General features: G+C 37.0%; 1 protein-coding gene across 1 annotated transcript in view; it reads right to left on the bottom strand.

Annotated features, from left to right (window-relative positions):
* Positions 1 to 14,466, bottom strand: part of Dhc36C (Dynein heavy chain at 36C) — a 33,757-nt gene that overhangs the window by 17,572 nt on the left and 1,719 nt on the right. The window contains exons 2-27 of the mRNA XM_066281933.1: positions 13,997 to 14,256; positions 13,713 to 13,939; positions 13,333 to 13,631; positions 12,978 to 13,281; positions 12,502 to 12,690; positions 12,078 to 12,448; positions 10,659 to 10,880; positions 10,326 to 10,532; positions 9,913 to 10,207; positions 9,706 to 9,826; positions 8,056 to 8,347; positions 7,624 to 8,004; positions 7,217 to 7,466; positions 6,517 to 6,703; positions 6,340 to 6,455; positions 6,146 to 6,287; positions 5,847 to 5,983; positions 5,563 to 5,755; positions 5,001 to 5,204; positions 4,796 to 4,941; positions 3,227 to 3,475; positions 2,269 to 2,429; positions 2,038 to 2,209; positions 1,803 to 1,985; positions 1,087 to 1,440; positions 507 to 704 (exon numbers count right to left, since the gene is read on the bottom strand). Coding sequence (XP_066138030.1) covers positions 507 to 704; positions 1,087 to 1,440; positions 1,803 to 1,985; positions 2,038 to 2,209; positions 2,269 to 2,429; positions 3,227 to 3,475; positions 4,796 to 4,941; positions 5,001 to 5,204; positions 5,563 to 5,755; positions 5,847 to 5,983; positions 6,146 to 6,287; positions 6,340 to 6,455; positions 6,517 to 6,703; positions 7,217 to 7,466; positions 7,624 to 8,004; positions 8,056 to 8,347; positions 9,706 to 9,826; positions 9,913 to 10,207; positions 10,326 to 10,532; positions 10,659 to 10,880; positions 12,078 to 12,448; positions 12,502 to 12,690; positions 12,978 to 13,281; positions 13,333 to 13,631; positions 13,713 to 13,939; positions 13,997 to 14,228 — 5,832 coding nt within the window. The 5' untranslated portion in view covers positions 14,229 to 14,256. The remainder of the gene's footprint in view (positions 1 to 506; positions 705 to 1,086; positions 1,441 to 1,802; positions 1,986 to 2,037; positions 2,210 to 2,268; positions 2,430 to 3,226; positions 3,476 to 4,795; positions 4,942 to 5,000; positions 5,205 to 5,562; positions 5,756 to 5,846; positions 5,984 to 6,145; positions 6,288 to 6,339; positions 6,456 to 6,516; positions 6,704 to 7,216; positions 7,467 to 7,623; positions 8,005 to 8,055; positions 8,348 to 9,705; positions 9,827 to 9,912; positions 10,208 to 10,325; positions 10,533 to 10,658; positions 10,881 to 12,077; positions 12,449 to 12,501; positions 12,691 to 12,977; positions 13,282 to 13,332; positions 13,632 to 13,712; positions 13,940 to 13,996; positions 14,257 to 14,466) is intronic.

The following is a 14,466-nucleotide window of genomic DNA, read 5'->3' as shown; positions in this document are numbered from 1 at the left end:
AATTTTCAGACATTTATTGTGTTATTACTCAGGCAAATACTAAATATTAATGAGTTGTCCGAGAGACTAAACATTAATTATTTGTCCGAGGAAGAGAAATCTAATTTTGTCCACGACCTCTTGCTAATGACCAAATATTCAGCTTGTCAACTGAAATTAAATAGGGGTCATATAGCGGCAGAGGGAGTAATGAGGGATCTGCGGGATATAAAGTCTTTATTCCCGCTGGCCATTTAAATAACGCGTGTTTCAATGGCAGCTCGTTCGCTCATTAAGTATGGATCCCAACATCCGCGGTTAAACTTACTGGAGTTTTGTCGCTGTTAATGGACAACGATCATGGACGAACTATAGTATTATACTGGCTTTTTATGACCATTATTCCTCCGGGAGTCTTACTCCTGTATCTTCGAACGTAAACGTCTCAGATAATAATACATATAGTATTAAACCAAGAATTGTTTCCTCCTTAAACTCAATTTAAACATTCTCAGGTTATTATTTACCGTAACATAAACGGACTTTCCTGTCCCAGTCGGTCCTACAATTATCATCGGTTTCTGGTGCTGGATCAATAGTTGCATGATGGCAGTTGAGCGAATCGTTTCAACGGTAGTTACTATGATCTGGTTGACAGGAATATCTCGAGGGATGGGAGGTGCGTTCATCAGTTCATCAGACCAAAGCTTCCATTTTCCTTTCCCCTGTAACAAATCAGTCGTTGAAGAAACTTTTTTTTTTTAAGGTGCGGACATTCTACTTTTATTTCGAAGTACACATATCACGATTGAACGCGAAACAGAATATCCTAGATACGGTTTTGATCACTAGACGGTATTTAACTGTGAAAGTTCACTCGGTCTCAGATCTGGACAGATCGGAGCGCAACGTTGAGAGAATCCGCATGGATCTGTATTCAGAATTCCCTCACTTATAGATAAAAAAAAATTGCTGCCATTGCAACTTCAGGGGAGTGCGCGAAGCAAGAGGAATATAACAAAAGTAGAAAGCCAGCACTTTTATGAAGATATGTTGATGGAAAATTAAATGATTATAAACGAACAAAATAAGTTCAAAATACCTTACCTCTTTGATAAATCGGTAATCGAATACAGTTTCTCCAACAGGTAACGTAAAAATATAAGGTTTGTCCGGTTTGTTGATTTCAAAAGGTATTTCCAAATCTTGGAGAACCTTAGACGGAAATTCCCTCTCCAGCAGAGCTCTAAACAAAATATTGAATTTGTGCCTGCTATTGTTATCTAGCGTGCCCCCGATCGACCATATACAGGCAAAGAAGAACGACCCTTCGATCTGGGCTCGGACGTCCATATCGGACACTTGCTCTCGATATTTCTCATCATAGAAGTCGTTCATGAAGCAATCGAAAAGGTTCGTAGTGGCGCGAACCAGATTATGGTCTGAAGTCGTTACGATTTCCTGCAAATGTACGAGTAAACGAGTACAGGGGTGGTCCGAATTCGATAATATTTGGGGTTTTCGCTGAGAATTTGAAAGTGATATTGAAAAAGTAATATAGGTTTCCTGCAACGCTTAAAAAATATGAAAATGACCTGTCGGACGGCTCACTAAATTGTCAAAAATGCATAATTTTGACGTCATACCCTAGTAACATTTTACTCCCTAGACTCAGAAATCTAGTCCCAAAACGAAACCTTTATTAGAAGCCTAAAGTAAGCAAAGTTTTATTTCATTGTCTCTGCAAAGTTCAGATTGTAATGCTTTAAATTTTCTCTTCATATTTGTCATATATAATTTATTTCAAATAAGTTTTTTATTACCCGCACGCCGCCCTTGCGTATAAGCCAAAGTAACGGTTGGCAAAATCGAAGGAACAAGTTGAAAATCATGGTTTTGTAGAAATCGTTGTTAATAAATGGTGGCAGCGTATTCAACCATGAAGACAGCAACGGCTTCCATCCTAACGATTTTGGTTCCATGTAAATCAAACCACATCTTGACACCTGAACCAAAGATATTGTTATGTAAGCACATGGGTGTTTTAGATTAAATTACGGTGGCGGGAGAAGCAACATTCAAGTCCATGGGCTCAAATATTAGATTAATAGAATTTGATAAATGAATAATTTCCCCGGACATGAGACATAATTTTTTGTTGTCGTCTAAGACTGTGTTCATGTTTTCAATCCAAACTGCATCAACAGGTCCATCAAAAATTAACCATTTCCTACATAGAGGAGAAATATAATTAAAGGTTGCGCTCAAAAAAGGAGTCGATCATGTGACCTGTCTGCACTGGTTGACATGACGAATTGTCTAAAACTAATGGCCAGTATTCCATCTGACCATTCGTGCGAAACTGCGTCGAATTGTCCATAAAGCTGGCCCATGGTTATAGATTTTGGATTAATGACTGTGTAGACAGCACGGTGTTCGGCCATTTCACCCTGAAAAGGTCCAAAGCACCTGACTTGTGATCAAGCATATATATTTATAATATCCGGCAAAAATTTGTGAAAAATTTTTTTTGAGTTTTTTGAGAAATTCTAAACATATTTCACGTAAGACATTCATGTACAAATTCAACAGTTATTAAAATATTTGCGTAATGTGGCAATTAGAGTGGCCTGCCAGATCGCCTGACCTCGTTACTACGGACTTTTTTTATGTGGTTATCTGAAACACAGGGCGTGTTTAAATAAGCCGAACCATATAGGAAAGTTGAAAAATAAAATTACTCAAGGAGCTCAACAAATAACTCCGCAAATGAGAAGAAACATTCTTAAGAAATTACCTTGCGGTTTGCTCACTATCAGGAAATCAATGGGGCACAGTTCAAACATTCAGTAGATTAGATTATAGTAGTTTAAATTGTTACTTTTTTCGAAAACTGTTGAATTTGGACACGGGTATGTCAGATGAAATATGTTCGGAAATTCTCAAAAACTCAAAAATGTCATATTATACATGGGGTTCCATAAAGACAAAATAAAAAAGTTCGTTTATCTACTACATGGGCGAATGCCATTCTCAGAGAGTTTTCACTGAAAATGGTGTAAAACTGCACTTCCCCCCTTCCCTCAATTCGCCTCCCTCGATACAAGCACTACTTATGTGTCATACTTCTGCGCAAAGCGTCAGCTCCAAACAAAATAAATAAAAAAATGAACAACCCGCCTTGAATGTGTAAAAAACATTTATAAAAAAAAATTGTGAATCATATGACAATTAACTACAATCTTACCCTCTCCTCGATAAGCCCCAATGCGTCAGCCAAAACTCGATAACAAGTCGTCTTACCAGCAAATGGCATTCCGACGATCATCAAGCCATGCCTGACTACAATCATCTCGTATAATTGCTGGACTTTCTCCAGAAAAACTGGCACACACTGTATATTCATTGTCTTAGAGGCATCCTCGACAGCTTTGTTTAGTACCACATAACCAGGTTCAGGTAGCCCCACTCCGGGGAACAAATCAGAGATTATGCTCTTAAATGTAATGAGTTTCTATAAATCTCGAGTGAATATAAATTTCACTTTTAAGTTCACGTTTAATTTCCTTTTTTGCTTCAACGAACAGAATACTAAACTTCCGACTTCGTGGGATATTTACAATGTCGATACAGTGAAACTTCGTTAGTTATCTCACATGAAGACCTTCCGAGTCTGTGATGATTTTAGAAAAATCGGTGAGAAACAATGATCTAGAAAGACTGGATGTACATCGTTTTTCGCAGTTTTTTAACCCTCCTGTGTCAATTGAATAATTAAATCTATGACGGCGAAATCGGAAAAAAATGATCTTCCTATGACCTCTTATATTTTATCTACATATATTCGCCGGCTTTGCATGACACATCTCTCTCAACATAATGAGAGTGCAGGGACACAAAAATATGGCGGCTGTCCGTTTAAGAAATGGGACCAATTTTAATGGAACGACCGCAATTGTTTCATGCGCCCACTTCTACGTTATTGGTTGAAAGAGTCAAAAGTAACGTTCTTGAAACCGTTTAGAATATAAATGGAATAGAAACCAAAAATTCCAACATCTTTATTTTAAAAGTTCCTTATTTTTCCCATTGCCGCACACGAAAGCTTAATTTTCCGAAGGTATTTGAACGCGGAAAATTGTACTTCTCCACAATACTACGAACAACCTGGTGAGTGCGTGAGTGTAGGCTGAGTAATGAGCGAGTTTTAATACTATAAATTAATTAACACTATCTCCTTGGAGATAACCATAAGCCATTTTTCCGCATTCGAGAGAGTCAAAGGAAGTGACGACTTACAAAAATATCCTTGCTCCTTTGAGATTTAAAGGTAACTGACAAAATTCCCGAAAGCCTCAGCATTCCCTTTGAAGTTTACCGACTTTACATCGCTAGCAAAATTGCCCAGACGACCTAGACGGGGCACAAGCCGCCAGCTTAACGCAGTTTGTGAAACTCCGCCTTATTACTTCATGACGATATCACTTCCTCCCGATTTCGCCACCATGGATTAGTGTCCCATTTGGCAAAAATGATGACGGACGATGAAGAAGAATGCTACGTCCAGTTCTTCTAGGTTATTGGCTGCCAGTATTAAAAATAATCTGGTCACGCTGTTCCAAAGATATTTTAGTTACTTTTGATGACAAACACGCGGAGTTTTGGATTCATTTGTATATAGGAACTTTCCGGGAAATAAATAGAATTTCTATACCGAAAAGAATCCAGTTCTAGACCGGAGATATTTTGCAACTTTTCCATTTTAAGGCTTCATCGGATATTTTTCAAAGCAGACTCGTCGACCATCTTGTTGTACCTGAAACAGAGCCAGATCCTGATGTACAAACTTGGCCACGTTGACGTCCTTAATGGACTTCAACACCAAAACATCTTCTTTTTCGTGCGGATGGCGTAGTTTTAGTACTGCAGACGCTCGAATAACTGATTTCACTGCTCTCATACCTAGAAACGTTTCCCCATACGAAAAAAAAGGAAATAAGTGATTAATAAGAATTTCCTACCGTAATCGTAGTGACACTGCGAGGAAAGCTGCTCAGAACATAATCTGTATGTGGTGACTATTTTTACTGCCAGAGACTTAGCAATCAGAAATCCAGATGCATACAGCTCGATTTCCGAGATAAGAGCGTAATCCGGGACCATCATGGCCACAGATCGGAATAGAGGTTTCAAATTCTCCGGCAATTCCGAACGACCAGGGTATCCTGTAAATTATTATTAGAAAATCGACTTTTATTTTCGTAAAATTTAATAATACAAAAACTATTTGGAATTTTCGCAATATTTTCATCGAGATCGAACACAAAATTGTCTGCAAGCATTATTGTAAAAATTAATGGTTATTGGTAGAAACGTAACGGGAATGAAAAATAACCTACTGTCCATTAACTCATCATATTCATAACAACGTTTGAACGTTTTCATATCACACTTTGTACTACATTTACATTAAAGCTACAAGAAAATCCAATCCAACAGTCCATCACTGAATGATGGGATTTTGCTCAGGTTGTGGAAAACTGGATAAAAAATACACAATTCGTCATTTATACTTTATCATACCGGGATTCATCGTAATGAAAACTGCGCATGTTGCGTCCAGTTTCAGTTCTGTGCCTTCAAAGTACAACTTTTCTTGTCCCGTGTTAATCCCTCGTTGAATAGTAAGAATTTGTTGCGCCACTACGGATAACACTTCCAGATCAATCCTATTAAAATCATCGAAACACGACCAAGCACCACAGGAAGCCAGTCCCTGGAATAGAATATTTTCCGTTTTTCGCAAATAAAACTCATCAGATGTTCACAAACTGGACAGTGATTTTTTTTTATTCGTTAAAGTATACCTTAAAGAACTTTCCCAACGCAATATAATCCAGACCATCTGAACAATTAAAGACGACACATTGTTTAGCCACAGCTTTAGCTAAATCCTTGATGGTTTCGGTTTTTCCAGTACCTGCCGGACCTTCTGGTGCTCCACCTAAGGAAATAACATAAGACGCTATTCATGTTGATGCCAAATTTTTGTAAACTGGTTTGAGGTTGTTAGTTTAAAAACTTCGTAACTTTTGAATTTGAAAATAACGCAAAATATTACCAAGATTGGAATGAAAATACTTATCCCGAAATAAAACATTCTTACCTAAGTGTAAATGCAATGCCCCAAATAAAGTCCTGTAGCATCTATCTGTGAGCGGAGTCACAACCAGTCTCCCGCTATTTCCGAGATATTCATAACCATATTTTAACGTAAAGTTCATCATTGCAGTCACCATTTGGTTCCTCTAATCAAAAAGATGAGAAACTATGAACACCTAACTCCCTTCTACAACCTACCTCCCAGTAATATCTCAATTGACCCAGCCAATTAAAGTCATTAACTGACTTAACTTGGAGATCCACCATTTTTTCCAAGACATCTCGTTGATACACATCTATTATGACCAAAGCACCTGCAATAATTTATTTTTGGTTCAACATAAAGCATCCAAACACTTTGAGAAAGTTTCTAACTCAAAGTTATCCTATGTTGAGTATTAAGTTTTCCTCTAACTAGATCGACAATATTCATTATTTGAGTGTTGCACTTTGTCAGGTAAGCTTTCATTTCTGGATCTCCGGTTTCTATTGCCTGAGTTACTTCAGTCGTCCAAAAGGTCGAACCTACAGATTGTATGCATTGACCAGGCCACTTGAACACCTGAAATATTAAAAACTATATTCGAAACTATAAAATTCTCACAAAAATATGAATCCTTACTTATGTGTATGTTACATTAAATACCACAATATAGAACTAAGCAACTAGCAAAACACATGCAAGAAGAGCGCATGTCAAAATCAAATGTAATTGCTCACTGGCGCCCTCGTCAGACAGTTCTTGAAGGAACGTCTTAGTAAGGGAGAAAGTATAAGAATGCGATTACCCCTCAGATTGAGACTATGCAGCCATTTCTCAAAGTAAGCAAACCATACAAAAACTCAAGTACTACTCTTACTAATTGCAATCCAAAAGTACTTGTATCATAATAGATTGCGTAAAAAACACAGACTCTAATTACACCACTGATTTTAAATTTCTTGGTAAACACAGTTGTTTAGGACACATACAAGAATCAGTCTAGGATTAGCGAGGCTCCTTATGAGACGAGTGTTTGATATTACTGTGTCTATTGAGGTTATACAATGTGTGAAAATCCTCTATGCCACTTACCCAACTCTCGCGAGGCCATTTCGGATAATCCTCGATAGATTTCTGGACCATGAGATGCACCGCTTTCTGCATATCAGTCTCCAACTCCACCAACCATTTCTCCACTTGCCCTCTAGCTAGAGTCGTCTGAATGATGTTTGGAAGGGGCACGATTTCACCCTCACTAGACTTCATATCCGTAACATCTAAATCCTCTGTAAATGTAAGTTTGGCAATGCCCTCGAAGCATTTCTTGAGATGCGGTTGTACCCTGCAAAGCGAAAAATGAATTCGAATTATCTTAGAGAAGCGATAAATCAGTAAGAGAAACTAACTGAGGGTGAACTAAAACTAAATTAATAAAAATTACTTCTAGGAAACTGAAGAGTCAATAAATGCAACATCTTACATTGAAGACATGCGCTTACCTTGTTGGATCCTTCGTTTCGGACAAAATTTCCAGCAGCTCGTCATTGGACAGGAAGAAAAACCTGGGGAAATACAAGCGTTTTTTCTCCAAATAGTCGTTGAGACCTCGCTGAATCATCTCCAGTAGACTGTTGCACTTCTTCAAACGTTCTGCCATTTTATCGATTTCGACCACCGCTAGAACTTTCGGATCACCATAAACGGTCTTCATCAAATCCCTCCATATCTTGTCCACAGCGCTAAATCTTCTGCCTTCTTCCGGCATTTGCTGTTGAATATCTGGAGAAGAGAAAATCGGCTCCAAATATATCCAAGTTGATTGAACCTTGAGCCACTCATCCAAGATTTCTTGTAACAGTTGCAATTTGCTTTCCCAACTCCTAAAGGTGAAAATTAAAAGTGTTTACTATTTCAAACGTCATAAATCTCACAAAATCTCTTTCTGGAATGGCTTTATATACGGGGAGTTCTTCATGGTCTGAGTTTTGACGATATGATCGTCTAGTTGAACTTGAATATCATCCATGGCCGATAGGATGTACGTGCCTGTGTCCCGGTAAGCGAGAATTGTGAACTCCAAGTCTGCCCACTCTCCCATCATTTTGCTCAAGTTCTTCTCCAGATTGTTCTCTTTAGTGGCTGCTTCTGATATTGCTTCGAATTTCTCTATGTAGTCGTTCAGTCCGTAGTCGATGATCTTCTCCAACGTTAAGTCATTTGCGACTAAATAAATATGGGTTGAACAGAAATTATAAACGCGACTTAACAGGCAATATTTAAGTGGAGGAGACAGGAAATTACTGAAAGAGCTGGGTCTGGACTTTGCAGTCGACGGTTAAGAAACACGTGAAAACATTATTTACTCCAACCAACGAGGTAGTGATTCCCGGATTCGTTCTACACAGAGGTCGTTCGATGAATGATTTTAGTTTGTAAAGCTTTGTGTTAATCGACAAAGGGAAACGTGGGAACACGTCTCATATACAGAATGTCTCATGATAGAGTTCCTACAGCAAATATCTTCCAACCCTGTAGGATTTAAAAAAATAGATTTTAATAAAAACATGTAGAGTTGTTTTGGGCCTACAAATTGAAGTAATAGTTAAAATATACAGGATCACGTATAAATTTATGACAAAAAAACTCGCATTTTTTTAAATTCTACATCTTGTGTATTTTTGTATACTTAAGTTCTTAGTCAAAACTAGGCATATTTGACATAGCATATGCTATACTTAAAATCAAGATATTGTGAAGTGCATTTCAGTTGAGTATTTAAAAATCCATTTTCACACTTACAATAAATAAGGCCTAATTAGAAAAAATATATATTTCAGGCTTTTACATTGAGAAAGTGGTATTTAAAGAAAATGTTCAAATTGTCCTCCATGAGATTCTAAACATGTTTTAAACTGTCGAAGTAGTTCCCTAGTACAAGTTTTTAGTATCATATCGGGCGCGACTGTACGGCAAACCTTTCGAATTTGATCTTGCATGTCTTCTAAAGTAATTCGATGGGTTTGATAAATAATTCGTTTCAGATAACCCCACAGGAAGAAATCTATCGAACTAAAGTCGGGCTTTCCTTATCTATAAAGTATCTAATCTTATCCCATAGAGGATGAAAAGGTCTCCTTTAAAAAATTTTTTCATTGTTAATATTTCACATTCTCTTGATTTTAAATATATCATATACTATATTAAAAGTGATTAGATATCAACTAGGAACTCAAATATGAAAAAATATGCAGGGTGAACCATTAAAAAAATGCAAATTCCTTTCCTCGTAGCTTTGTGCACCACCCTGTATATTTTGTTATCACTTCAATTCGTAGCCCCAATTCAACCTTATATATTTTTAACAAAACCTTTTTTAAAATTCCTACGGAGTTGTGAAATATTTGTTCCAAACTATCTTGGGACAACCCGTATATCTGCACGATTGAATTAAGAAAGCAAATTAAAACTGAAGTATTAAATCAAGCTCGAAGTGCGTACAGTCGTCTATCCGCAGGGATGTCATAACATTACTTACTTAGACCAAAAGAGGATATTTTTTAGAGTCTTCTAAAATACTTTACCTTTAATAGGAAATCCGACAATTTCCGATACTTTTTCCCAGTGGCGTTCTTTCATGCCGGGATTGCCTAAAGTCTGTATAATAGGCATGTTTTCTTTAAATTCTTCTATTCGTTCTCTAACCTAAATTAAATAAATTTGTCGTTGATATCTCACTCATTTCGTCCTAATTAGATTCAAATTCGAAGCTGTAAAATAACTTAAATTACCGTAGAAGCCAAGCTGAATGTCGCCGGTTTTTCCGTAAAAAATTTCTCCAAGTTGTGGATGTTTTGATAATAAGTTCCGACATCAGCTTCGATTTCTTCAGGATCATACGAGCCGACTTTGGACTTCATCCACAAATCGTATTTGTTAATGAAATCAGTTGCATTGTCGTATAGTTTCTTGTAAGGCGCGAGATTCTCGTGAATCTGCTTGCGAAGGGGATATTGCGACAATTCAAGCCCGAAAGCGACTTCCTCCTTGTTGAACTGATTTATTTGTTCCATTGCGTGAGCTAATCTGGAACGAATTGGTGTTTTTATTAACATTTTAATTTAATGATTGCAATTAAGTAAATCCTTATGGATCACGGATTAATGAAGGATTGCTGTTTGTTTGTTTTTTTTAATCAATATACCTTTCATCTAGCTTTGTTGTCTTCTTGTGATATCTAGGTAAATCATCCACATTGCCATTATTCTGCATTTCATCAACCATCTTAGCGTATACCTCTAAATCGTCTTTAAACTTCTCAATCTTAGCCGTGAGCTGAGCTTGAAATTCTTCTATTTTACTGTCAACCATTTGTCGATGTTCTTCTAGGACTTTCGGCATGTGCAAATACCTTAAATTGAAATCACCTCTATATATACCACTGAAACTACCAGACCGATGTAGGGAAGGAATTTTGAATTTTTGAACGCAGTTCCTACATTTTTATTATTATTACAAAAATCCTGTGAATACATACCAGTGAAAGGTGATGTTGTTTTGCTTCATCTCTACTGGAGTGAATATAGAGTGATCCGATAAGAAGAGGATGTAATCCATTACTTCTCTCAATCTATCCTCCATTTCACATAAAGTTACGGTTTCAATTTCAGTAACATATTTCATTAGATCCATTAGCTCAGCCGTATTTACCGGTACGCTCAATGCTTTGTCTGCAATAGCTTGATACTGTTCTCCTAATCTTTAAAACCAATAAATCTTATTAAAGACAAATTGCATGCTATTGTTTGTTCTATCAATATTTTAGTAACTTTTTCCCTACTTTCAATCTAACTTCTTTGTTTGGTAAATAATAACATTTAAGAGCTGAGTGTATTGAATTCTGAACTGCTATGAACAACTCTACTGAGCAACAATCGCTATTTCATTTAATGCCATTAACCTCTTAATTTAGCTTGGAAGTGTAGATATACTTCTTTACCTAAATTGGGAGTTAAAGGTCTGTTACTCACACTGATTGTTATCTCCGTTGTTTTGCTTATTACATTATGCCTGTGATTCGCTTCGTTCAATTTTTGCTCTCTAATATTCCACAAGAGACTATCAACCGCTTGATTATTTTAATGCACAGGCATATCAATATAATATTGGAACTATTAATCAATGTATAACATCTTTTATTACTTTCTTTGATGCAATAAATTTTGTCAAAGAAATCTTAAATTTGTTGGTTCTTAATTTTCTAGGTAGCCCAGTTGGTGAAAAATACTCTTATTAGAAAAACAGATGCAGAAAAGAACATTTTCATAAATATATTCTGTTTTTCTAACAAAACATTTCTTTAACAAGACAGAGGAGTGGGTTTCAAGTTCTTCGGTGTTTTGCGTAATTATTATTATTAGCCGGAGTACTCTGTCATGGTGGTGCTAGCATGGCCAAAATTACTGTTCCGAAGAACAATATTCTTTTACTTGCAACAGAACTCTTAAACTTTAGGGTTACTTTCCTAAGGATATTTAATTAGCAGTCACCAATTTGTCCCGAATTTTTAACAACAGGTCAATCACCTTCCTTCTATTGGAATTTTCTGGGACGGCCCCGTAACGTTTGTCTTTCATTTCGAAGATACTATTAATCTAATTTTTGGAATTATAATCTTAATCTTTGCCTTCCGACACATGTAATCTTAATCTGATTTGTTTATAAATTTTAGGAGCTAGGAACTTGACCGCAGAGTGCGACGCAAGACTGGCTAGAAATTGATGGCATATGACGCATTAAAGCTACTACCTTAGCCGCCACTCTTTTCCACGAATAACGAACTTTTTATTGGACCCTTGCCTTTGAATACCATTCGAGAAGAGACGCTGACTTACCATACTTATTAAGGGAATTGATTAAACTAAATTCTGCAATAATTTAAAGACCTCTCTCTTACTGTTTGCAAAGTTGCTGATAGTTCTTGATGCATTTTTGAATCAATTTCTCCCGAAATATTTCAGCTTGCATTCCCAACGCCTTGATGAGTTCGCTTCTGTTCATGTTATACATTTCCATAGTTATCACATGTTCCGTGGCCAAAGGAACGCTATCCATTATCTTCTTATACTTTGTTATCTGCTCGGCGTATTCCTCCAACTTGTGCTCCTTGTCCAAGAACTTATTCACCTCCTCCGCAGCCTCGCCATTGATAAGCGGCATATAGTCGTCGAAATCTTGCACTCTCAACTCGGGACCTATTCTTTGATTTTCTAGCAAATCTCTTATTTGTCGTTTATAGTTCGTTATAGTCTCATCAGGGATAATAGGCTGGAATTTTTCTCTAATTAAGTACGAATTCAGGATATGCGCATTCTACCCACTTTCAAGTATTCCACGACTTCGACCCAGTCCAAATAGAGCTTACTTTCCAATCGGGGAATATCCAACACAGCGTCCACTATGGCATCAATTTCGTGAATGAGGGCATCTTTGAAACTCTTAAAGGGCGGATCAAATGCTAAAATGTTCACTCGTTCGACTAATTTAATCAGAAATCCTTTGTTGGAATACTAAAAAATGGTACTGCTTTTGATCATCTATCATTAGGGCGCAAAGTACGATAACAGGCGTGAGCAAGGCAATAGATGAAGGAGAAAGACGATAGTGGAAGTAAAGGTACGACAACAAGTTGCAAGGAAAATGATGATGTGAGGTATGTGGATGGGTAAAACTGGTGTTAAGGCAAAAATCTAAGGTAAATGGTAAGAATTGCTTCCTGATTCGGAAACGAAGAACGTTAAAGTAGATTCAAAAAAAGGAGGACAGGTGCGAAAACGATTTATGAGAAATAGCTTACCTTTATATCAGTGATGTAATGGACATAATCATGCAATGATTTGAGACATAAGGTCTGTAGCTGATTCGTCATGATTGTGGCGACAGAATTGTAGAACGATTTCATGCGTTTTCGTTTTGCAGGATCTGGCAATCTATTTTTCTTTGCTCCTTGAAGAAACACGTCGGTCACCGCATAGTAATATTGATTAGTCAAAACGTTTCTGCAATTATCGATGTTTTTCTTGCAAATATATTTGAATTCTTGCAAATCAAATGCTCCGTTATGACCCATCAGTTCATTCGTGTTGATGAGACGAAGTCGTCTAAAGGCAGAATGTCTGGAACCTCCAGATATTTTGAACAACAAAACTCACCTGAAACGAGTGTACCAAATGTCCAATAAAACAGAGAGGCATGGATTAATAATATGCAAATTGTGCACCATTTTAAGTTTGGCATAGTCGAATACTGGTCTGAAACTATTTCCTATCTTCTTTCTTTCCGATTTAAATGGCGACACATCTTGTAGTCCAACTATGAAAGCAAAATCTTGGAGGACAAAATCTATAATGGCCTTCTTATTTGCCATCATAAAATCATCCCTTACATCGTCAATGGTTTTCTTTAAGGTCTCTTCCCAACGAGTCAAACGTCTTGGGACTAACGACAAAACCTGAGTAATTAAACCAAAGTATAACCAATAAATTTCAAAAGAAACCAAACAGGCGTTAGTTGCAGATCTCATAATACCCACGCGATTCAAGACTTTTTCATCTAGTGGAGCCACATGGACAGTATCCACTCCATGTTTAAGGTAATAATAGTATCTCAGCATTTCCTTTTCTTGAGCAGAAGGAATATCATCTACATCCATCAAGTCGTCACTTACATTAGTAATCAAAGTAATCAAACGTTTTCGAAATTCTTCTCTTTGCTTTCTCAGTGTCGTATAAGACTGTAATTGCCTTTTGAGTTCGGTCGCTTAAATGAAAATCAATGACTAATTCAGGGGAAATGCGAACATTCACTAATAGCTACTTTTTTTCCTTTCTGCAGCTAATTTCTTGCGATATTTTGGATGTGCTGAAGCCATTATTGGTTTCAGTATTTCGGGCGGTAAAGAAAATATCGATCTATCTTGGTAAGTATAATCAGAAGGTAGCTGCAGTCGAGGAACCTTTATATTGAGATCTTTGCGAGATTCTAGTTTGGCGGTTTTCTCTGCAATCCGTTTAAGCAATCTGCTTCTCTCTGCCTCATTTCCGGACATTTTTCTTTAATTAACTAGAACACTCAATCTACAAAAAGTCGCCGTGATTAAGAATATAGTAAATGCAAGAAAAGCTATGGGAAATTAGAGTTGCCCATGACACGACATACTGCATCTACTGAATTAACCAGATTACTCAAGGACTTAGGACGTATAGGCCGGATTTTCGATATGATATGCTCAGCGATGAAGCCATAAACCATCTATTTGGCTCCAAATTAAAAAACGGTAAAACGAC

The sequence above is a fragment of the Euwallacea fornicatus genome, chromosome 5, assembly GCF_040115645.1.
Source record: "Euwallacea fornicatus isolate EFF26 chromosome 5, ASM4011564v1, whole genome shotgun sequence".
NCBI lineage: Eukaryota > Metazoa > Arthropoda > Insecta > Coleoptera > Curculionidae > Euwallacea > Euwallacea fornicatus.
This window is presented reverse-complemented; position numbering and strand designations above follow the sequence as displayed.